The sequence below is a fragment of the Anarhichas minor genome, unplaced genomic scaffold (genome assembly GCF_050575085.1).
Source record: "Anarhichas minor isolate MPS153535 unplaced genomic scaffold, ASM5057508v1 ptg000018l, whole genome shotgun sequence".
Classification (NCBI taxonomy): domain Eukaryota; kingdom Metazoa; phylum Chordata; class Actinopteri; order Perciformes; family Anarhichadidae; genus Anarhichas; species Anarhichas minor.
Window position 1 is genome coordinate 8,137,128 of NW_027466464.1, and position 23,216 is coordinate 8,160,343.

The 23,216-nt window shown below is 43.6% G+C and overlaps 1 protein-coding gene across 2 annotated transcripts in view; it reads right to left on the reverse strand.

The window, feature by feature from the left end:
- Positions 1–23,216, reverse strand: part of LOC142952566 (sodium/potassium-transporting ATPase subunit alpha-1) — a 42,308-nt gene continuing 19,092 nt past the window's right edge. Inside the window, exons 1-23 of one of the 2 annotated variants that reach the window (XM_076094355.1) lie at positions 13,521–13,634; positions 12,984–13,103; positions 9,593–9,652; positions 7,997–8,098; positions 7,738–7,839; positions 7,539–7,652; positions 7,256–7,390; positions 6,708–6,825; positions 6,291–6,559; positions 5,890–6,198; positions 5,090–5,224; positions 4,646–4,838; positions 4,372–4,547; positions 4,143–4,279; positions 3,590–3,740; positions 3,293–3,461; positions 3,018–3,172; positions 2,762–2,885; positions 2,496–2,641; positions 2,245–2,375; positions 1,517–1,618; positions 863–954; positions 1–181 (exon numbers count right to left, since the gene is read on the reverse strand). In XM_076094355.1, the coding sequence (XP_075950470.1) occupies positions 153–181; positions 863–954; positions 1,517–1,618; positions 2,245–2,375; positions 2,496–2,641; positions 2,762–2,885; positions 3,018–3,172; positions 3,293–3,461; positions 3,590–3,740; positions 4,143–4,279; positions 4,372–4,547; positions 4,646–4,838; positions 5,090–5,224; positions 5,890–6,198; positions 6,291–6,559; positions 6,708–6,825; positions 7,256–7,390; positions 7,539–7,652; positions 7,738–7,839; positions 7,997–8,098; positions 9,593–9,652; positions 12,984–13,103; positions 13,521–13,532 (3,081 nt within the window). In that variant the 5' untranslated portion in view covers positions 13,533–13,634 and the 3' untranslated portion in view covers positions 1–152. Of the gene's footprint in view, positions 182–862; positions 955–1,516; positions 1,619–2,244; positions 2,376–2,495; positions 2,642–2,761; positions 2,886–3,017; positions 3,173–3,292; positions 3,462–3,589; positions 3,741–4,142; positions 4,280–4,371; positions 4,548–4,645; positions 4,839–5,089; positions 5,225–5,889; positions 6,199–6,290; positions 6,560–6,707; positions 6,826–7,255; positions 7,391–7,538; positions 7,653–7,737; positions 7,840–7,996; positions 8,099–9,592; positions 9,653–12,983; positions 13,104–13,520; positions 13,635–23,216 lie in introns of those variants that run through there. The other variant, XM_076094354.1, reaches the window with a different exon arrangement.

A 23,216-nucleotide genomic window follows, 5' to 3' on the forward strand; every position in this document is an offset into this window, starting at 1 on the left:
TACAATAGTACGGAAATGTTTTATTGTGAATGACATATACATCAAAATAATCTTATTTCATCCATGCTTTTTGTTTTCGGGGTCTGACTGACATATCAGACAAATATGTAACATGGCAGTAAATAACGATGGAACACTGACTGTGTGTTGAGTCAGTAGTATGTCTCCTGCTCCACCCAACCTAGAAACCAAAAGAGACAGAGTTAGGGACAGAGGTTTGGGGGAATTTTTCACCTCACATGTGGGGTCTAAATTCTCCATGTTGTCTTTCACAGTCAAGTCAAAAAGGGACGACGACTCTGGATCTCTGTGACTTTGCACCCAGGCTGCAGGATGACGTCACCTCTCATGTTGACTGACAGCGATTCAAAGAAATTAAATCTGGGAGCGTGAGCGAAAACTGAGTGAAACTGTAAAACTTAATTTAGCACAGGTTTAAAAAGTTAGCTTTGGGCCATGGACACCTCACTTTCTAAGTGTTTGAGTAACCTAAAATCCATCCTTAACATGTAGACTATGCCGGTTTGTTGTAACACTGTGGATGGGCAATGGGATGTTCACTGATAAATAACACAATGAGCATTGAAGTAAAACTCCAGTGCTCAAAGAGTACTAAAAATATAATCTTATGGGCGAAGAAAAATAGCTGTTTCAGCTTTGTCACAATGCATTCACAGCTTTAAAATTGTGTATTTAGCGCATGAAGTATTTTCCTAGACCAAAAAGTCACACTTCAGTCTTTAAGTTATTTTTCTGAATCTGATTTTGCATTTGGCAAAAGTTAGATTCACTCACCTCCAAATACAGAGAACAGAAGCAAACATGTGGAACACAAAAGCATCAGAGTCAGTAAAGGTCTTACCGCCTGGGTTGCGTCTGAGGATATATCTTCTGCCTTCATCGTACAGGAAGATGAGGAGGGAGTAGGGGAAGGCACAGAACCACCAGCATGGCCTAAGGTGAGACACAGACACAGACATTTGATGTTTAATCGGTTCAATATCTGCTGTAGATTTCTGTACATCTTGGACTTTCTTCAGCAATACATTTTCATGCCGTATCTGAATATAAATTGAGAAGCAAAGAGAGAAATAAAAGAAAGAGAACAAAACAAAAACACAGAAGGCAGATGAGACAGAAATAAAGACAGGGAGACAAAAACTGTGAGGAGAGAGACACGAGACTCTCAGACGGAGAGGAGAAGACAAGGTTATTCAGACATCAGCAATCCCTCGAGAAGAGAAAGGTGAGTGGGTGGATGAGGAGACGGAGAGAAGATGAAAAGGTGGCGAGGACAAAAGGAGAGCAGAGGAAGACGCAGAACAATAACGAGGAGAAGAAGACGAGGAGACATGGAGACTTCAGCTAATGAGCCTGTTTTCTGTTTTTCTCTGTCGGGCAAAGAATCTCATTAGTACATTACTATAATTGTTGTCATTTGGGTAAATTCAATATCATGGCTGAGGGATAAATCCCAGATTGAGTATATAATTGTCCGTGTGCATGGTGTACTCACTTGAGAGGGTACATTCTGAGGGCAATGTCCATGCCGGGGCAATAGGACAGGAAGGCAGCCAGAGCTGTCTCCGCGAACAGACCAAAGATGAGGATACGGTTCCTGTGGAAGCAAAGAGTCAACACAGTGAGAACATTTTCACTGAAGCTGAAGCTGTGAAGATATAAAATAATTAGTCTCTCAGAAATTACTCTCAGATTAGTTAGGGCTTTTTTATTGACTCTTATAACGAAGTAAAGTCTCTCCCCAGAGAATAGGAACCAGCTGAGGAAGTCATTACGTTTAGACCAGAGTCTAAATACAGTTTTGGGGACATTTTACCCCCTTAAATAGCCCTGGTTTGGGGGGGAAGTACTTTCTGAAAGTACAGGAACTTTCAGGGTAAGGTTTACAGGGATGACCATCACTGATTGGTCAAACACGCACAGTGTCGCTTCCTCAACTCGTGCGGCACCTCATTATTAAAACAAGGAAGTACTCTATCAATCTAGGACCATTTTAGGACGAGGGGAGAGCATTTCTCTCTCTTTTGTTCAACCTGATTTTTAAATTCCAGCAGCCCTCGTCCCATGTCGGGCTGAAGGAACCTTTTAGTTCTTTGACAAGTGGTCCCCGGTATAAATGACAAGGAACTTCTAAAGATATTAGAAACAAAGCCCAGACTGCAGAAGTGCTGCATTTATTGTGTGAGAAAATAGAAGTTTGGAAGTGTCTGTATGTGTACGTACTTCATTCCTTGTTGCAGGATGGAGTTCCTCCTGGTCTTACAGATGATCAGATCGGCCCACTGGACCACCACGATACTGGCGAAGAAAGCTGTGTGACATGTGAACTCTACGATCTTTCTGCGCTCGTACGTCTGGCGGGTAGAACATTTAAAAAATGATTAGCACAACTCCTCCTCTGTTCTTGCCTTGAATGTGAACATTCATTTTGGGCTTGGCATGGCAGCGTTATTAAGAACATGAGCACTACTCACCCACTGCTGTCCGTAGCTGTCTTCCAGGTCATTTACCATCTTGTCGTCCCACATCATTCTGATCCCCAGCAGGTCAATGGGGAGGAACCCGTTTTCAGCCAGGATCACAAAGTATGTGAAGAAGCCAGCTGTGGCCTGCATCATACCTAACAGAGAAGAAGAACTTTGATGGGTCTGCTGGAGACGGAGCGTCGCCCTTCCACAACACGGAAGAGGGTTCAACCATTTAGAAAAAGCACCAAATAACAACAATCATTCATGCTTACCGATCTGTCCGTATGCGATGCTGATGAGCCTCTCGTTCACCAGCTTGTCTGTTTTGGGGTTTCTGGGCTGTCTCTTCATGATGTCGCTCTCAGCTTCTTCATAAGCCAGAGAGATGGCAGGGACCTGGCAGACAACAAGTAAATAAAACACCAGTCAGTTAAGTATTTTCAATCTCTTTGTCACACAGAGTTGCTTTTATAGCGACTGACACATGATAAAAAAAACGTCTGTTATGCCGTCGCTCAAAGAGCTCACCATGTCAGTTCCCAGGTCAATGCAGAGGATGGTGACGGTTCCCAGGGGCAGAGGGATGTTTGCGATGATGAAGAGGAGGAAGGGGGAGATCTCAGGGATGTTACTGGTCAGAGTGTAGGCGATGGACTTCTTCAAGTTGTCAAAGATCAGACGTCCTGAAAAAGTAATGTCAAAATTAATATGGCGAGGAAAATTCAAGCGGTTACACTGATGCTTCTTGCGGTCTGTATTTCCACATTTCTGGAGGTATAATGAGCTTGGCTGCTAAGTCTTACCTTCTTCCACTCCGGTAACGATGGAGGCAAAGTTGTCGTCCAGCAGGATCATGTCAGCGGCCTGCTTGGAGACGTCAGATCCAGAGATACCCATAGCGACACCAATGTCAGCCTTCTTCAGAGCCGGAGAGTCGTTCACACCGTCGCCTGTCACGGCCACAATGGCTCCCTGCAGAGACAGAGCACAGAAGACTTAGGTTAAACCACCACAAAGAATCGAGGACAACAGACATTTCCGAAAGCTTTTAATCCCAATTTGTGTCTGTGTTTGTTTCCTAAATTCTCTGTGACGCTCACCTGTCTCTGGCAACCTTCCACAATGATGAGTTTCTGCTGAGGGGAGGTTCTGGCGAAGACGATCTCAGTGTGGTACTTCAGCACATCGTCGAGCAGCTCTGCGGTCATTTCCTTCAGCTCACCACCGTGGACAACACAGGCCTTGGCATCCCTGGAGAGGAAATCACAGCAGCATTAGGACAACAGTTGTCATCCCACATCCTGTTTCTGAGAGGAAAAATAAGGATGGGGGATAATCAAAGAGGAGAATCATGGGGAAACAGGAAATTCCTTTCAAAAACAGGCAGCGTCGGCCTTGACACCCCTTGATTAAAATAATGGCACCATCAGCAAAAAGCTCTACATCTTACTAAAACATCAGACCTTCACTTCAGACAATTAATACTTTTATTACATATTATCAGTCCCATGGTACAGGGTAGTACATATTATTATATGTACATTATACATATGTTTTGTATATTTTCATATCTGTGTCTATATATTTAGAGACACAAGACCGCTCAGAACTAAGCTTTAGTATTTTATACACATATTTAGTATGTGTACTAACCTGGGGTTGACTTCTGAGACTGGTACATTCAGGCGGGCAGCAATGTCTTCAACGGTCTCGTTGCCTTCAGAGATGATGCCCACACCCTTAGCAATAGCCTTGGCTGTGATTGGGTGGTCACCTGTCACCATGATGACCTGAGGGAGAAGACAAGTATTAACACAGGACGTGATAATGTTTTTGGTCTTGAAATGATGCATACATGTGCTGTACAACTGAAAAAACTCACCTTGATTCCGGCGCTCCTGCATTTGCCGACGGCGTCGGGCACAGCAGCACGAGGAGGGTCGATCATGGACATGAGGCCGATGAAGCACAGGTTCTCAGTGGGGAAGTTCACCTCCTCAGTGTCAAAAGCAAAGCCCTCTGGGAACTGGTCATCAGGCATGCTGAAGTGGCAGAAACCTGGGTGAGACGGGAAGAAAATGCTTCACATATTACTGTTTCTCCACCAACATTTTAAAGATAAAAAGATGGAGCTTTAGAATGGAGCTGTGTTGTACCCAGCACTCTCTCTCCAAGTCCCCCCAGCTCAACGTAGGCGTTCTGGAAGGCGTCCTTCATCTCGTCGTCCAGAGGCTGCTCTTTGCCGTGCAACAAGATGGTGGAGCAGCGGTCCAAAATCCTCTCTGGGGCGCCTTTCATCACCAGCAGGTGCTTGGTCTCTCCGGGAGTTGCATTCTTGTGGATGGAGAGCTGTGGGACGACAGGTAGGCTGGATTTTAAATCCCAAGTTACGTTGGAACTCATTCATCAAAAAGTGGTCGACGGAGACATGACCACTAGAGGGCGCATATCAACATTTCCCTCCATTACCACCACTAGTATTGTGTTACAAAAGGTTTACAAAGTTTTATAGACAGGTTGAACAAATGTCTGCGTCACTTCACCTGCATAGACAGGTTGAACAAATGTAGAGGCTGTGGGAAACTCTGTGGGTTGTTTACCTGATATTTGTTGGTGGAGTTGAAGGGGATCTCAGAAATCTTGTCGTATTTGTCTCTCATGCCGCCAACGGATCCACAGCACAGCTCAATACACTTGAGCAGGGCGGCTTCTGAAGCGTCACCGGCTACGTCTCTCTGTGGATTCAAGCAAAGGACAAAGAGTTGGATCATATGGATCATGTACTTATTTACAATATATTGTACACAAAATCTGATATAACAGAGATACACTTAGAATAACCTTTGATAAAAGACGAGAGTTGTGTTTCTGATTTACATATTACAATTTATAGTAGGTGGATGAAACAGATGAATTCAGACCATCTTAAATTGCAATGATTCGTTCCACAAAAATACTTTCATGATTAAAAGAACCTCCTCCAAAACTATGCAGTTTGAGAAAGAAATAAACTCGTCAGTACTCGTGAAGGAATAAATCAATGGGTCTGTCTGGCCACCTCTTGCTATAGCTGCAGTTATATATTACTGAAAGACCGTTAATTATGTTGAGTTTCCTGCCAAGTCATAATGCCAAGTCACCTCCCACACAGTCACTGCATCTTGGGACTTGTCGGGGTATTGTATCCAATTTAACAAGATGTTTGAAGGAGGAAAAATATTCCATGAGGTGAAGATTCTGCTCTGTGCTTATTTACAAGAGATGGTGTTACACCAAAAGCCAGGGATATCTTCCTCCACTGGTGAATTGTTTCGACTCTTTAGTGGTCAGAATGGTTTTAGTGTTTGGTAACCAGAAGAGTTAAGAGGAGGATATTCATCGAAGGTAATAAGCTTTTCACCTTCAGGATGGGGACGTTGGTCTGCTCTGCCAGGAAGACGGCGCGGTTACACAGTCCGGCGACTCTGGCCAGGGCAGCCCAGGTGGCAGAGCTCCTGTCGAAGGAGGCGCCGCTCTGGTTCTCTGTGGTGTCGGCCTCGTGGATCTGGTTGTCGAACCACATGTGGGCCACGGTCATCCGGTTCTGGGTCAGGGTGCCGGTCTTGTCGGAGCAGATGGTGGAGGTGGAGCCCAGGGTCTCGACAGCTTCCAAGTTCTTCACCAGGCAGTTCTTCTTCGCCATACGCTTAGCAGTCAGAGTCAGACACACCTGGAGATGGGAATCAAGTGTTTCAGCCATAACATCTCAGTCTTTGAACCTATCGAAAATGAGACTCGGGGCAGAAATGCTGGAGAACTCACGGTGACTGTAGCTAGGAGACCTTCTGGCACGTTGGCCACAATGATACCGATGAGGAAGATGACGGCCTCCAGCCACCCATACCCAAGGATGAGCGAGAGGACGAAGAAGGAAACGCCCAGGAAGACGGCCACGCCGGTGATGATGTGGATGAAGTGCTCGATCTCCTTGGCGATGGGAGTTTTGCCGCAATCCAGACTGGACGCCAGGGTGGCGATACGACCCATGACGGTGCGGTCTCCGGTGTTGATGACGACTCCGTTGGCGGTACCTGGAGAGAGCAACAGATTGTCTCCATTAATAGCCCTTTCAGAACTTTCATATTCCTCTAACTTGAACTTAACTTTAATCAAATGAAATCTGTACACAACTAATTTTGACGCAGTGACTTTTGTGTTGTCTATTTGTTAGTTCTCTACCTTCAACACAGTTGGTGGAGAAGAAAGCAATGTTCCTGGTTTCCAGCGGGTTGTCGCTGGAGAAGTCAGGAGTACGAGTCTGAGGCTCGGATTCACCGGTCAGAGAGGAGTTGTCCACCTGAAGGAGTGAGAAGTAAAGCAAGACTGAACCACCAAAGATATCCAGAGGAGTGAGAGTGACGTGATGTCTACAGGACAGTGTAAAAAAACAATGACTGCCATTGTTGAGTGGGAGAATAGAAGAAGATGCATTTAATCCCAAATAAAACTTCAACTAAGGAACAACTCGAGTCAGTCAAAAGAAACATGAGAATAAAAAAAGTAAACTTAACAACTTAACAACCACACCTGTCAACATATAGTATTTCCCATCAGATGTTAATCAGCTTTAACCATGACAGACTGTACGGTGTGTGAGTAAATCATGATTTATTTTGTCTCAGTATCCACTTGCTCCATGTTTGTACTCAAAAACAATAAAAATACATAAATATTTAACATCTTAAGTGCGGTTGAAGCCACTGCTCCAAAGTCTTTGAGGTACGGACCTTGCAGCCATGAGCAGAGACGACTCGCAGATCCGCGGGGATCCGGTCTCCACCCTTCACCTCCACCAAATCTCCGATGACCACCTCCTCAGCGTTGATGCTCTTCTTCTCGCCGTCGCGGATGACCAGGGCTTGCTACGAGAACAACGGTAAAATATGTGTTTTCAGGGCAATTTCTTAACAGGATTATATACAATTGTATTCCCAGTAGCGAGAGATTGTGCAACATGTTGTATTATTTGTCACTGTCTTGATTGTAGTAAGTAAGTCAGGAGAAACTCACCTGTGGGACCAGGTTCTTGAAGGAGTCCATGATCTTGGAGCTCTTGGCCTCTTGGTAGTAGGAGAAGCAGCCAGTGATGATGACGACAGCAGAAAGCACGACACCCAGGTACAACTATAGAGGAGAGAAAAGACTCAGTTAGTCAGTTCATCTTTGGTGGTATCAACTCTTTATCTCACACTAACAAAGACCCCCTTACGTTATCGTTGGCCGGTTCGTCTTCTGCGGCAGCCTGGATACCGTAAGCCAGGAAGCAGAGGATGGCACCAATCCACAGCAGCATGGAGAACCCACCAAACAGCTGGAAAACACCATAAAACAACATGCAAGTTTCAAGACGTTGCCGGTTTTCACAGTCTGCAAAGAATCGATTTGCATTTCTAAAATTTGAGTACGCAAAACAGGATTCTGTGGCACTCCTGACTAATACATTTCAGCAGAGAAGAAGTGACTTATACCTGTCTACAGAACTTGACCCATTCGGGCGTTGTGGGGGGAGGTGTGAGGGCATTGGGGCCATCTCTGGCCAGGATCTCTTTTGCTCTGGAGTTGGAAAGACCCTAAAAAAGAGACATAAAAAATGTTTTGACATGGTTTGAGTTAAGTATGTGTGGTTATGTCAGTGTAAACTGAGGAAAATCATAAAAGGAAAACCTGTGAGTCCTGTTTTTTGCTCTGCTACTTTACAGCTTTGGGACAAGGACGAGTCTTGTTTCCTGCCAAACGGCTTTATTTGCTAAACACACACACCGCTATTACTTGAGGATGTGGTGGATTAAACTTTGAAACAAAAACATCAGCAACCTCATCGACAGGAAGAAAGAACTCCGTAATCTTACAATTACTGCGTCCTCCTTCAACAATCGGTGTAATTAGACAACAAAACGTGCAGTTAGCTGTCATTCACAGCTTGGGATATGGAAAGAGTGATAACAGAGTGAGCGGGAGACAAGACAATCAGGTTGTATCTCTGCTATTATTGAGCCGTGCGTACTTAAACACGGTCACGGTTTTCTTAAAGTGTAAAAAAAAAGGAGAAGAAATCAAAGAAAGTGTGATTAAAGGTCTCTTTGGAGGGCGACCAGGATTAAACCTCACAGTTTTTTATCTTGTTGGTAGAGTGCTGCAGTAAATGAGTCCTAAAACCAGGAAATGAGTTTGCATTTTCCCTCGTCTCAAAGTCAGATTTTGGTTAGATGCCTGAAATAAGGTCTGTAATTAGCACAAGCTTAACAGATTTTCTTCGACATAAATACGTCAGTAAACCCCCTACTAGTGAATTTCGAAGCTTTTACATGTCTTAAAAAAGGCGGTCGCTAACAAGTGGCTGAATGAAACTACAAAACGACATCACTCAGAACACTAATCCGCCCCTGGCTTAGTGGTGGTGACGTGAAGTCATGTGACCCTGGTCTAGTTCCTCTATAGCCTATCGTTATCGTATTGCATTCAGCGTCATGCACTTGTGTTTGCCACAGAGCTGATTTTCCCTGCAGCGCTCTATAAGACCGGTGTTCCTGCGTGAATGAAGTCTTTGTTTTGGATCAAACTGAGACAGATCAGACTTCAGAGGATAATCAGCATCAGTGGAGCATTTGGCCAGTGTGCGGCTCTACTGGGTTGTGTAATGGGATTCTGTGTGTGTGTCCTCAGCGTGGTGAAGACCATGGTCCAAACAGGAAAATTACATTTTGTGTAGCAGCTGAGTTTCCCCCTTTTTCAATACAATGTGACATTTATTGACTCTTTGAAAGGTTCAGTTCACTCAAATGACAACTTTTTCCTTCCTCCCTAGTGGTTTCCAGCCATGCAGACAGTTTTGTATCTACTATCTTAATGGACAGACACCACTGGGACTGACCCATTAAAATCATTTCCCCTACGTGAGTTACTGCTGCTACTTTGCACGAATCTAACACACAAAATATCTACAAGTGAAAGTGCGTCTGTGCTTTTGACCTCAGTATGTGCTGTGACATCTTCCCTGGCCTCTGGCTTTATCTGCCTCTGTGGCTCACACACTCAAAAACAAACACACACACACACACACTCACCCTGGATAGGTCGGTCCCATATTTTCTGTGGAGTTCATCCAAGGTTAGTTTGTGATCATCCTATGGAAAGAGAGAGAGAGAGAGATTGAGAGACATTTGCTAAACCAAGCTAAAACCCCTGTCATTTTAAACCTGCAGATATTATCTCCTTTGAGGATTAAAAAATGTGCCGTCAGGTCCTCCAGAGGGACACAGGGAACATAACGATGACAAGGCGAAATCTGATCAGGATTATGGATGCACGCCGGTCCATACAGTGCGAGGATTAGTCAAAGCGGACATTCAAGTAAAACTAGAGTCTGCTGATGGTTGAAAACTCGCAGCCAAACACAAGCCCTAAGCCGCCATGAGCTCAGTTACATACGGACTCATCCAAACAGTTTGCTGCCAGTAAACAGTCCGACTGATACACTGGTATTTGCTCCACAGAGTAATGCTCATGTGTTGAACTCACATCAACAGCGGTGTCATCAACATGAATTTGTTGGATGATTTAATCACAGAAAGTGTTGTTTCAGGTAATTAATTGATCATAGAGTCTATCATTTAGAAAAAGGGCTCATCCGGTAGCAATCTGTTCATTATTAAATGAAAGAGCCGAGGGAAAGTGCAAATTACAGCGGATCTGCAAATGAACAACCAGAGAATCTGGCACATTCATGTGCCTACACTGTTTGTTGAATAACGCCTACAGCGAGTGAATGAATAGAGATTCTTCCAGCGTAAATTGTACGATCTGCAGTAATATCTGACTCCCACCTTTCATTTTTGTCATCCTGCGAAACAACAAAGCATTGTGAGCTTTATACAAAACGCAGGAGAGTGAAACATCCCCAGTAAAGAGGCCAACGCTGGTTTACTCACGTAGGTGACAAATTCTTGAATTTTACATTTCAGTTTTCTTTCCCTCAGCGACTACTTCTCCATGAAATAAAAGCTGCACAGCCTGCTGCATCCGGACAAAATATCCATTATATAAGTGGAAATGTTGAATGTAATGTTGAGTGACCTGTTTTATGAATGACGTTTGTGCAGTAAAAGCACATTTCCTATGATAGACGGCAGCTTTGTTCTCGGCTACTGTTCGTCTACAGTGAATGAATGAATGAAGCATCAGTTCACACCCCTCAGTGTGTCCCATTGTGTTACGTAAGTACAAGTTTACATTGACCTCTTAAAGCATAATGTCTCACATCCACTGCTTGGAGTATACATGAGTCCTGTGTGAACTTAGACATTTACATAATGGTCATTTGAACACAATTGTGTCGTCCTATCTTTTTATATTCACACTCTTAACGGCTGGAGGAGAAAACGGGTGCAATTGCCACCGGTTTGCATTATAATAGGCGAAGGGCTCCGTGGATAAAGTGCTATCACATGCCCCAAACTACTCTCTTCTTTTGACCGTTTGTCAGCAGTTCTTTTGAAGCCTGTGGGGGATTTCTTCACCAGCTTTGATAGTGCGGCTCGTAAACACACACATATTTAAATCCTGATTGGATGGCCTAACACACACACACGCCTGCACTACTTTCTTGTGGACGGTTGATGTTGCACATGATGCTATATTTGGCATTTTCTGTTGGACTTTGTCTCATTTTATAAAATCACTGGCTGCTATGTGTTGCTATGGGAATATTCCGCTGGACTTTGACGCCTCAGTTAATTGCATGATGGTGCAATAATGATTAACATGTCGGCTTCATGGGCTCCATAGAGACACACCTTCACACTTATTACTCCTTTACTACTTACCGATATGCTATTCTTCTTAAACCGTGGTTCAAATCTGAAACCTGAGGATCATCAATACCCTGTTGCCCAAAATCAAACCTTCTGAAGACACAATGTGCTTTGGACAGTAGGCAGACACACTAAAGACACCGCCTGCTGTTGATTGCAGTAAATGATATGCTAAGTTAAGGAGGTCATGGCATTGAGATGTCCTTCAGCGGCGGCAGACTTTGAGATCTGGTTAAAGCGTACCGAGGACAATAATCATTAATATGTCACAGAGATAGAAACTTTATTACCTAATGACCCACAGCACTCTGTGACCTGGCGAGTGACATTGGGCAGAGACTGCTGCAGAAAAATCCCCACTAATTAAAGAATTAATTATGAAACTGGCAACAAGCCATCACATTCATATAAATGTCGTTTTTTGAAAAGTTACTTTAGTTCAGCGAAAAACTGACAGCGTCAATCAACCTTCACTTGATGACCCTGTGAAAGTCAAAGAGCAGCTTACAGCAAAATGACAGAAAATGATCATTATGATACGATCCAATCATCAGGGAGTCATTTGAACAGGTTCACTTGTATCTACGTTGGGCTTTGAGCTGAACTTGAGACCTCAATCTGCCTCCTTGTGAGCTGACCTTGTGAAGGACACTATCCTACAACACAAAAGACGCTTTGTCTCCAACAAGACGTTTACGGGTCGTGTGTGGACCACCATACGAGAGAACCGCTTTCAGAAGAGCAAAATACTCGAAGCTACAGATGAAACACCTTTAATGAATGTATATCTGCCTTTAAAACGCCACCGTTTTAACATACAGTGGGCGGTATGATATCATTCAATCGCTCGTCTCCTTTATTGGGGATGAACTGAATGCCTCGCTGACCTTGGGAAATGACCGCCGCCAGCTACACATACAGGCCGAGAAAGAAGAAGAAAAAGCTGACACAAGTGGAAACTGGACAACTGTTCGACACAGGAAAGCCACCGAAACCTCTCTCTGCATGCAACTTAACAACTCTGCACATTTCTGTGCATCTGAGTGCAGTTTGGTATCTGCATGATTGTGGCTGGAGGTGAAATGAACTACATGTGATCTGAGAGTTTGAACGGAACTTAGAATCAGATTCATTTGTGTTTACGGGCTGCAGAAAAGGGAGCAGTTCATATGTTTTGAGAAACTGAAGACAATATTGACAACAGAGCCTCTGACCTGACATTTCAGCGTTGAAAGCTAATCTAGATAAGCATGACTTAGAAGTTAAGTATAGCTGTGAACTCCTTAATAACATGTGACAGCACATGCAGGCGTGTAAGTAGCAATCTTTATGAAATACGGGTCAGACAGCTACATCTCATGTGACTAGCCGAGAGGTCAAAGCAGCGGTTTGTCTCGGCCGTGACTGTAACACTGCTGTGATTGATGGCAGTGGCCAAGAGTGTTAACATGGCCTGAATAAAGCTGTCATTAAGCATGAGGCAAACAATGTACGAGAGGACAATGGTTGTTAAGTTAAACAAGGTCAACGCCTGTTCCTCTCGGCTTGAATCGAGTCTGATTTTGCAAGTTACAACACTTTAAAAAAGTAAAATACTCTGTACTTTACAATTACAGAGTGGTTTTACATTTCTTTGTGTACTCACCAGGTCAACTTCTTTCTTCAGTTCCTCCATATCCTTCTCCCCTTTAGCCTTCTTCGATTTCTTCGATTTCTTGTCCTTGCCATCGGAGGTTGCCGCCAATTTGTACTCATCTTTCCCTCTCTGGATTGAAGAAAGTGAGAAAAAGTAAGCTTCTGAAGACCGAGCACACGTGGGAAGTTTGCTCCAAGGCTTCCTCTTAAGTTGCACCAGCAGGAGCGCAGAGCGGTGTCAACTTTGCTGTTCAAACATGCTGTAAAACGTGTGTTAATCATTGTTAGAGGGATTGTGAATGACTCTCATAAATATCTCCGATTTAAAAAAAAAAAGTTTGAAGAGTTCCCTGAAACTGTGAACAAAAAAACTGAACGCATGCACAGAAGATTTCGAAACTAAGGTACAAAGTACTTCAGGCGATTCACAACTGTCAAGCTTAACCAATGACTCAAGCTCAAAACTGAAAAGCACAACCAGCTTAACCTTAACCTAAAGACTCTTGAAAAACTAGTCCAAAACATGTGACAAAGCTCCAATACTTACTCCCAGCCCCATGGTTGCAGTGCAAGTCTGAGAACACTCAATCCAATTGTCTTTTTAAATTGCAACTTTCCTACTCCGCCTCTCTCTCTCGCTCTCTCTCTCTCTCTCTCTCACTCAGCCCTGAGTCTTCTGCACTCTCCAGAGCAGAGAAGATAGGTTGCTTTGCATTAGCATACCTTTATACCCACAACTGGCTCACCTGCCCTGAGAGGAGGAGCTCGGGGGGGAGGGGGAGGGGGTTGGGAAGGGGTAAAACTGGACAGGTGAGTAGTAGTGTGGGAAAGGGAGGGGGTGTTAGTGGGAAAGGGAGGCAGCGGTGGAGGAGGACTACAGGAGAAAGGGGAGGGGTAGATCTTGCTCAACTTCCCTGTTTTGTTCTCACCGCTTCCGTTCCTCTTCTTTCGCTCTTACTCATTCAGTCTCTCTCCTCAATCCATTCCTCTTTTTCCATTCAGCTTCGTCGCGACCTTTACATGCGACAGGTAGGTGGTTTGGACAACCAAAGCGCCCACGCCCTGCAGACCGAATCCCTCCAAGTGGTGTGTCCTGCCTGTGTGCGCTCCGTTTACAGTACAAACAGGGATGAAGGAATGAAAAAGAAATAGTGGATAGTGGAAAAGGAATGGGAGACAGACAAAAGCAGAGCTTTTTAGGTGAAAGTCCAGCTCTGCAGGTGATTAACTGCACAGAGCTGAAAGGAGCATTTGAATAACAAAGATCCAAGAAGAAAAAGGTGAGAAGCTGATAAAGACTTGGGAGGAAGGTTGAAGGAAACCTCATAGCAGAGATAACAAGTGGAATGCAAAGGGAGGACTCCTTTAGCTTTCCCTCGCTCTCTGAGGTCAATGTGCCCTGGAAGAAAACTACCTTGTAATTGATTCTGAAGTCCTTTCACCTCATGAAAAGTCAGAATGTCTCTCACAATGCTAACACATTGTGTTTAGATATAGATTCACATCGCTGCCACACTGCGTGAGCTCAAAAAGGTCGTTGGCTGACTCGGATTAATATACGTTAATCATCCACAGAAACGCGTGGAAATCAGATTTGAAACCCAGCTCAGGTGAGATTTAGGTTTCTCGGCCAACCTTGAGCAAAGCTCAGCTGCTACTCAACTAGGAAATGGATATTAATTAACCAAAAGGTTTGCAGCTACAAGTGTAAGCCCCACCCTGGTGTTCCTGCGGTGAGCAGAAATCTTAAGCAAAGCCATAAAGTTTCACTGAGAGGGTTTTAAATGAATGATTGAGCCACACAATGACCCGCACACTCACTGTGTCCTTGAACAGACAAAGGGATTTCTCAACTGGTCAACAAGCTGGTACAGAAAAGCAAAATACCAAAAATAACTATGGCATGTGCATTAGTGCAGGAGATGCACTGGACAAAGGCTTTATCTTTTATCTGTGGCTGCCACCTTAGCTCGTGACCCTGAAGTCCCTCACACAACCAAGAAGTGGCTTTCCTGTTCATTGAAACTCACAGGGAGGAGGAGGGCTTGTCCTTGTTGGCTGGCTGGCAGCTGGATGTGTTTGTAGTAAACTTCCTACTGTTTATAGTCACTAGACTATGCAGGGAGGAGGGGGACGTCATCATACAAAGATGAGGGGAGAGTGTGAAATAGGAATCCTCCGAAACTGGAAAAGAAAAAGGTAAAAGATAGACTAGAGCAGTCAAGTTTTAGGTATGGTACAATATATGCAGCTCATTTTGCTGCTGCTGTAGCAGAATACAGGCCTCGGCAACCTGCCACGGCAGCGCAGTCTGCAGTGCATTGAATTCAATTTGTTCCAAATCCATTCATGAGGAGAAAGAGCACGGTGATGTAAGAGATAGATAACGGGAGAAAGGTTGAGAGAACCCTTAAGGGGACAGTTCAACCCAAAATAAAATTCAATCCAATTACCTCTTACCCGCGGTGCTGTATAACCACTGAGACAATGGCTGTAGCTCGCCACAGTACAATAGAAGCCAATGGAAACTGGTTTGCGGTGCTGTCTCTCGTGACAATCGGCGGATATTCATTGGGATGGTAACGAACAACATGTGCTTCACGGCCCATCATGTCAGGAGCTGGAGATGTGCTGTGCGTACTTTCACCACCTGACATACGACCACACCTTCTATTCAAACACATTCACACACACACACACACACTCATTGAGACTTTCTGTTTACACTTTTATCGGCGGGATTTGTACTTGAGAATGTTTAAGTCTTTGGGAAATCGACCTCCCACGCAGCAGTGATGTCTCTCCTGCATCTATAAAACCAAAGGAGCAAACCATGATGGAGCCTAAGCGGCTCCCTCAGAGTTTTTACGCGACTGTCGGGGGTTTCAGCTCCATAATTAATGCAGTGTACGTTCTTGTTTAACCCCAAACAACGCTCTGACAATCATAAACAGCTTGGGAGGCGAAGATGTAAACATGGCCTTTGGAATGTCATTGTAGTAGGAGTACAAGGAGTAATACTGATATTATCAGAGTAAACATACCAGTAAGTAAACTGTCACTTAAAGGCCATATTAGTGGGATTCGGAGACTATATTCACAGCTAAGCACCACTAGTGGTATGTGAGGGAGTTTTTGTTCTTACTTTTTAATACGTTCTGTGCGTTCTCTTTCTCCTGACAGTTTCTCCTGACACGAGTTTAGGGCATTAAAAAGTCATTAAAGTCACTCTAGCTCCAGCGGCCTGAACAAAATGTACATTTAAATGTTCCTTTGGCTAAACGTGTATATGAGGGTACATTGTAAATGTTTCACTCGGCTGCAGATTGCCCTTGTAGTATTCAAACTGTCCTGACCTTTGTACCGAGGGTGACGTAGAGGCATTTTGAAACGTTCAATAATCAAACCACAACCACTAGTGTTTTACACTTGATAGAGGTCCAGCACTGAGTCAGACTCAAATAAATACAGCTGGAGACAGTCCGCATCCATCCAAACAGATACATGATGACTCCAACACCACTAACTGAGATTACACTCTGATACCAACAATCTGTCTGAAGTTTATTTGGCAAAGATAGAGATGTGTGTTTACTCGTTTACAGCCTTTTGGGTTTGACTTCATGTTCCATCTTTTTTTAAATGACACCAAACAGCTCACAGTGAAAAATAAGCCACTACGTGTTAAATTCAAGTCAACATTTATATCATTCTGTTGACGATCATCTGAAACATACATATAGCACACAGTGGAGAATATTGGGAAAGACAGCAGCGAGGAAGTGAATAAGAAATTCCCACCCACCACATCATAAGAACAGTGTGTTTCTCAACCCACCGAGCTTCCAGGGCTCCCACAGCACACTGCTGTATTGTCACAGCACAACGCAAGTTACGTAAGTAAGGACATGTTTATAAACCATCCCAAGACAGTAACGTTTTCTGTGCACTCAAATGAGCTTTCTCGCTGGAAAACGTGACTTTATTCACAGTAAATGACATCCAGTAACACCTCCCTCTATGCTGTCAATCCCTTCATCTTGAGAGTTAACCTGCAAATCTGTCTGCCTTCACAGCATATTTGTCTCGTACAGACTGTAAATGTACTTAATTACTGTAAGATCAGTGGGAATCGTGATTAACTGAAGGAGAGAGCAGATTATCTCTTTTACTCACAAATCAAATTGTCTCATTTTTGAATTGCTACTAGGAGACGTTCTGTGTTTTCCTCTTATACGTGAACGACAGTGTACTCACTACAAGTCTCTTACAGGATGTTGAGCTCTAAATCACGCTGAACAAGATGTCACCTCTCTCGTTTGCCTCTGCAGCACATTTGGAGAGCGAGTCACAGAAAGTTCTCAGACGACAGAGCAGGAGCAGAGCCTGTGTTATAACAGATACTTATGAATCACGTCGGAGATTAGATGACTTGATCTACTGGCCTGTCTGTAGGGCAAGACTGAAGACTATCTGATGCTCTCAAACCTAACGGGGCGCAATTGAAAATGACAAAACAGCAGGCTTGACCCGGCATTACTGCTCTAAAAAATAAAGCTTTAAAAACACGTACAAAGAGCAACTCCCTGTTAATGCTATTGCTGTCCCACATTTTGGAGCATTGGCTGGTGACACCCGCAATTCCCTTAAGAGCACACTGATGTTATTGCCAGCTTAATGCTTCCATCACCAATCTGCCTCAGTATTAAGCACACCAACAAACCAGGAATAGTTATTTTTGGTCGCAGAGCCAAGAGACTTTCAAGAGCATCATGGTCTGAACTCCCAGAAAGAGACTTCACACACCTGCTTGAAATTCCCAACCCAGGTGTTTGTGACAGGCTGTTGACTCTTAGCGCTCAACATCAAGCTCAATTCAGCAAATGTGGCTTCAAATTTGAAATGTTTTAGAATTGTTTCGGGGCGAACAGAGATTGCTATCGAGTGGATGACACCAGAACAGAATAAAGATGGAGATGTCCTATAAAGCCTCAAACAAACGTCCCTCTTGTGAAAAGACATCATCGACCCCTCAGTCTCCTCACTTGTCTGCTACTGGGGATATCTGTGTCAAAGCCCAACATGCTTCTTCTGGAGAACATGTCGGATGGAAGTGAAACCAGTAGCCTCTTGCCCAGGCTGGTGAGCCTGATGAGGACAACAAGGTGGCCTCCCTGATCCCCCACCTCCTCTCCTCTTAAGCTCAGGTCAGATAAAGGAACAGGACTTCATGTGAGTGTTGCTCTCTGTCTAGAAAGAGATCATTTTGGCCAAAAGAAAATGAATATTGGGTCTTTGGTTTGAGACAAAATATGAGAGATTGACAAAATGTCCTGTCCCTTTAATTAAGGTCATTTTAAATATTTTTAAATAATTGACGGCCTTAAAGACGAGATTGCAGTGAAATGGATGGATCATAAATGCACAATAATTAAGAAACACGACAACCAGGCCAGACTTTGCGAGAGAGAGGAAGAGAGAGACACACAACTGAGTGTGCTGCTATTTATAGGTCCAAACATTTGCCAGAAAGCCTGTTCCTTCCAGGCCAACTTGTATCAAAGAGAGAGCAGGCAGGATTTATGAAATTGGGTTTTTACATCAAAGGAGAACTGCTGCAGAGTTGGTGATATTAAGGATACAGCATCAACGTATGCAAGACATAGGACAGCTGATAGATGTATTCGAAAACAGGCAGCAACAACAAACATTACAACATATTTGTCATGACGTAAACGCTGAGTGGTTTGCTTTGGTTCCTGCCGGATCACATTCCTCATACGGGGAAAAGTCGGCAGAGAGCAAATTGGATTGGTATTCCTGTCAGTTTCAACTCGTGTGACGATGACAGGGATCGAGTAATCTCTGAGAGATCTATGCATCGTTCATTCAGACCACACACACACATGCACAAGAGACCCTGCACATCAGGAAGAGAAGGACGGACCGGCAGGGTGAGAGATGTGCTTTTCTAATTTTGATTATTGTTATCAGTATTAGGGTATTCACTGCCTGATGAGGTCACTGTCAAAGCTGCGAGCAGGTATTTCAAACTTAACCTGGAATGAAATTAAACAAGAAGTTAACTGTGATGATCTTGGATTTTTGCAACCATAAACTCTATCGTCTCAAAATGTATCTATAGCTGCCGAAACAAGTATCAAAATGTCTTCAATGTGGTTAAATGCAAATAGTAGCCGCCTGTAAATTTAAAATATCCTGGAAAACTACTATTTGAAAGGCCTGCACAGAAAATCTCCCGTTGTGTGCTTTATGTGTGAAAAGGAAACTACGGACAACATTATCCAGAGTTCACAAGAGAAAATGGCCAGAAAGAAAAAGGAAAATCCAGCATATAACTTCATATAATATATATTAAGGACTCATGATCTTAAATTGTATAAAATTGCACAAATAAATAAATCTAAAGACCCAGGTATCGCCTTTTCTAAAGTAGCATATGCTTCATTCTGCAGTGGAGAAGTAGAGCACATAGAAAACGAGTGAAAGAGTGAATGAAAGGATAAAGAAAGAAAAGAGTGACTGTAGGCACTGCCAGCCTGGCTGATCCCAAACACTGGCAATGGCAACAAAGAGCCACTGTCCCTGCTCGCTCGGTGCCTCACACACTCACGCATGAATACTGTACTGTGTCCACGCCGGCACACACGCAGACAATGACCCCCGAATGGGAATATTGTTTTAGTGATTTCCTTGTGAACTTTCCTCAAGATTCAGTGCTACTTTAATCAATCAGTGTCTGGTTTGGAGTCAAGACTGGGGTCAAAAGATCAAGAGGTCCATGTGAATGCGTTGACCATCGAATGCTGCAGATTGTTAAGGAGTCATGAACTCATGATAAGGCGAAGGTGTTGCTTAATTGTCTGCGCTTGGAAATCTTTCTTCTGCTCCAAAATCAACATCCACAGCTCAGGCTTTCAGCTGACAGGCTGCTGAAGTGAGCTACATTATACAGTCAATTGTCATTTTGAATTGCCATAATTGTAAACACGCCGCTAATGACTCATTTTCGCTTCACTTACCAAAACAAGATGACACAAAGTTGTTTTAATGATTATCTTTACACCTTTTCAATTGGTCATTTCCTCCCTGTCAGCTGTCCCGGTAATGCAGTGTTCACGTCATCTGATTTAGAGCTGCGGTGCATTGTGTGTGTGCCAAGTGAGGCTTTCAGAATAAAAGCCCTGCTGCCGGGTACTGACATTCCTAACCAAAGTTGTTTTCACTTCCCTGACAGATAGCAATAACAGGACCTCTGCTCGCTGACTGGGTCAAAGGTCATTGAGCCGGTGGAAAGTTCTCAAACTAGTAGAAAAAGATAAATCAATGGTTGACACAGAAAAAGAGATTGAGAGAAAGAGATGGTTAACTAATGTGACGTTTTCTTTGAATATACATTTTTTTATTCTCTTCAAGTAGCTTTAAATCGGTCACAATCGGTTTATTTCACACATATATTCTACTTTTTATAATATATTTAAGACAAACTTTGAGAGAAAACATATTGGAGAAGGGGAAAGGAGTTTAAATCTTGACAAAAGCATGATTTTGAAAGCTTTTCTGTCGCTGCTTTTGACTCGTTCTTCCACACTAGTACCGATGCAGACAGCAGCTTCCTCGACTTTACATTCACCTCCACATCTCTGAGTTGAAGAGAGAAAAAGAGAGAAAGAGAGAAAGACGAGTGGAAGTTGGAGAGGGAGGAGTCAAAGAGACAGGGGAGGAGACGAGGAAGAGGAGGAGTCTCCTCACATGACGCTCATGGCATGTCTGCTTGTCCTTGGAAAGGACACCGGCGTCTCACAACAAACGATTTCTTTGTCTTTCTATCTGAATCTGTCTTGTTCTCTCTTTCTCCTTCATACATCCTCATCTCTCTCGCCCTTTCTTTTCTGTCTCTCTTGTCTTTCGTCTTTGCACTTTAGCAAACTTTTTCATACTGCTGAAAAGTTATGAAATGACACGACGGAAGGATTTTCCCACTTTTCTGCGAGACGAGTGACCCTTTGTACTTTTCCGCTTTCTGCTCTACTGCAGTTATTGCCCAATAGTTCACACACACACACACACACACACACACACACACACACACACACACACACACACACACACACACACACAACCTCCCCCCACATTCTCTCTTCCTCTTCATTATCATAATCATGCTGTGTCACACACACACACACACAGAATTCCTTTGCTGACTCCTCCCCTCAGTGAAGACTTTCTCCTGGGGCCCTCACAACTTTCCCTCATGGAAAACTACCAGTGCGCACACACAAAGACACACACACACACACACACACACACAGTGAGATCTGTGTTAACAGTGGACGGCACAATAATGAGAGAAGCGATGGAGAGAGAGAGAGAGATGTGATGAAAGTGGGAGAGAGAGGGTCTTTGATGGTATTAACAAAATCTGATGAAAATTGTAAAGCTCTCCAACTTACCCACCCACCCACACACACACACCCACACACACACACGACAACACTCCTATTTACATTCCCAACAGCCTTGAGAGACTAACGGACGGTTGACTAGAGACAGACCCTCCCTCCACCGTTACCTGCTGTAGAAAGAGAGAGAACCAAAGCAACACCACCTCCCACTGGACTAATCCTCCATCGACCTAACTATGCCTCGCAGGTGCTTTGCTGTGTTCATTCAGTTTTTGTCTTTTCTGTGAAAATAAACAACATATCTGTGTTATAATATTGTGCGATTCATAAACCGGTGTTTTTGTTCAACATCTGACATGTGACACTTTTCCTGACGTTAGATTTTCAATGATCTACTTAAGCAACTGGTTTTGTGTTTGCATGCATTTAAACAAGTTAATAAAACCAGCCAACTAAGCATGTTCTCTGTCGTGGTTGTAAGAGTAATTAATGTCCTCAGCCAGGAAAAACTTTGCTGTTACTGAAACGTAGCTGCTTTTTTGACAACTTCTTATAATGAGCTTCAATAGTGCCCAAAAATATGCAGAAACACTGTTCAAACACAGCCGAAACTCAGGCCTCAGCTTGCCACAAGAGGATTAATGCTAACACCAAGGGAAACATTGAGTGATAACTGGTTTATGGAGTGTGAAAAACGATTAGGAAGTTTATTATATTAAGTCACATCTCCATCAAATCAGGTTGAATATCAGGAGAGAGTCTCTATCCTTCATGTAGACAATCAGCGGAGCAGACAGGTGAGCTGACGTTTGTTTAGTCACAAACAATGAGCTCCTCTTGTATGCGGGTGCACACACATATTTCCACACTGTACCAACAAACTACGCATATTCACTCAACTGAAAAACTTGACAGGCTCAGCAGAATTCAACGCCTGATTGCTGGTGCTGGTGGAAAAAAAATGTGATGACTTGCTTCATTCTATATTGTTTGATACTATAGCGTAACATCCAGACGTGCAGACATGTGTTGCTTTGAGCTTAACGTGAGGATTAGACTGCACATCCTGCCATGTCCTCCAGCGTCAAAGTATGTAATAACGTCTGGTGTGCAGCACCGCTATTCTGGGAAGAACAGGAAATTATTCTGTATCTTATTCTGGCAGCAGCAGCAGCGGTTTGATGAAGAAAAAATAGAGGAAGAACTGTGTAGCATGAACATTTATGGCACAAAATTTGATTTTGTTCAAAGTTTGATTTGTCATCGCTATTAGCCACAGACGTAGACATAGAAGTACATAGACTGAATAATATAACTTATCTGATGTTTCTGTCATATTACAGTTTCAAACACAACGATTGCCCTATTTTTTTGATGAAAGTATTATGAATTTCTAGTTCTTCAAATGAATAATAAATTGATTTAAAGGAGAGGAAACACGCTGCACCATAGTGTATACTCTCTCTACTCCCTGTACAGCTTAACACACACACACACACACACACACACACACACACACAGCGAGTCGGATCTCTCGTGCGGGAGGACGTTCTGCCAGTGTTGCATAGCAACAAAGCATCACGCACAATGAACAAGTGTAGAAGTGTACTGTCCGCGCTGCTGCCACGTGTGTGCGTGTGCAGAAGTGTAGAAGTAATTTGAATGAATTTAATGTAAACAAAAAAGATGCGGTAGAATCACATACTGGGGCTGATGTTTCTCTTTTTCTGATAAAAGAGTGCAAGAAGGGGAGGATTTGTGCTGAAGGGGCCCTCAGGAGCCCTCAGGGGCTGGTTTTAACAAGGAGAGAGCAGATG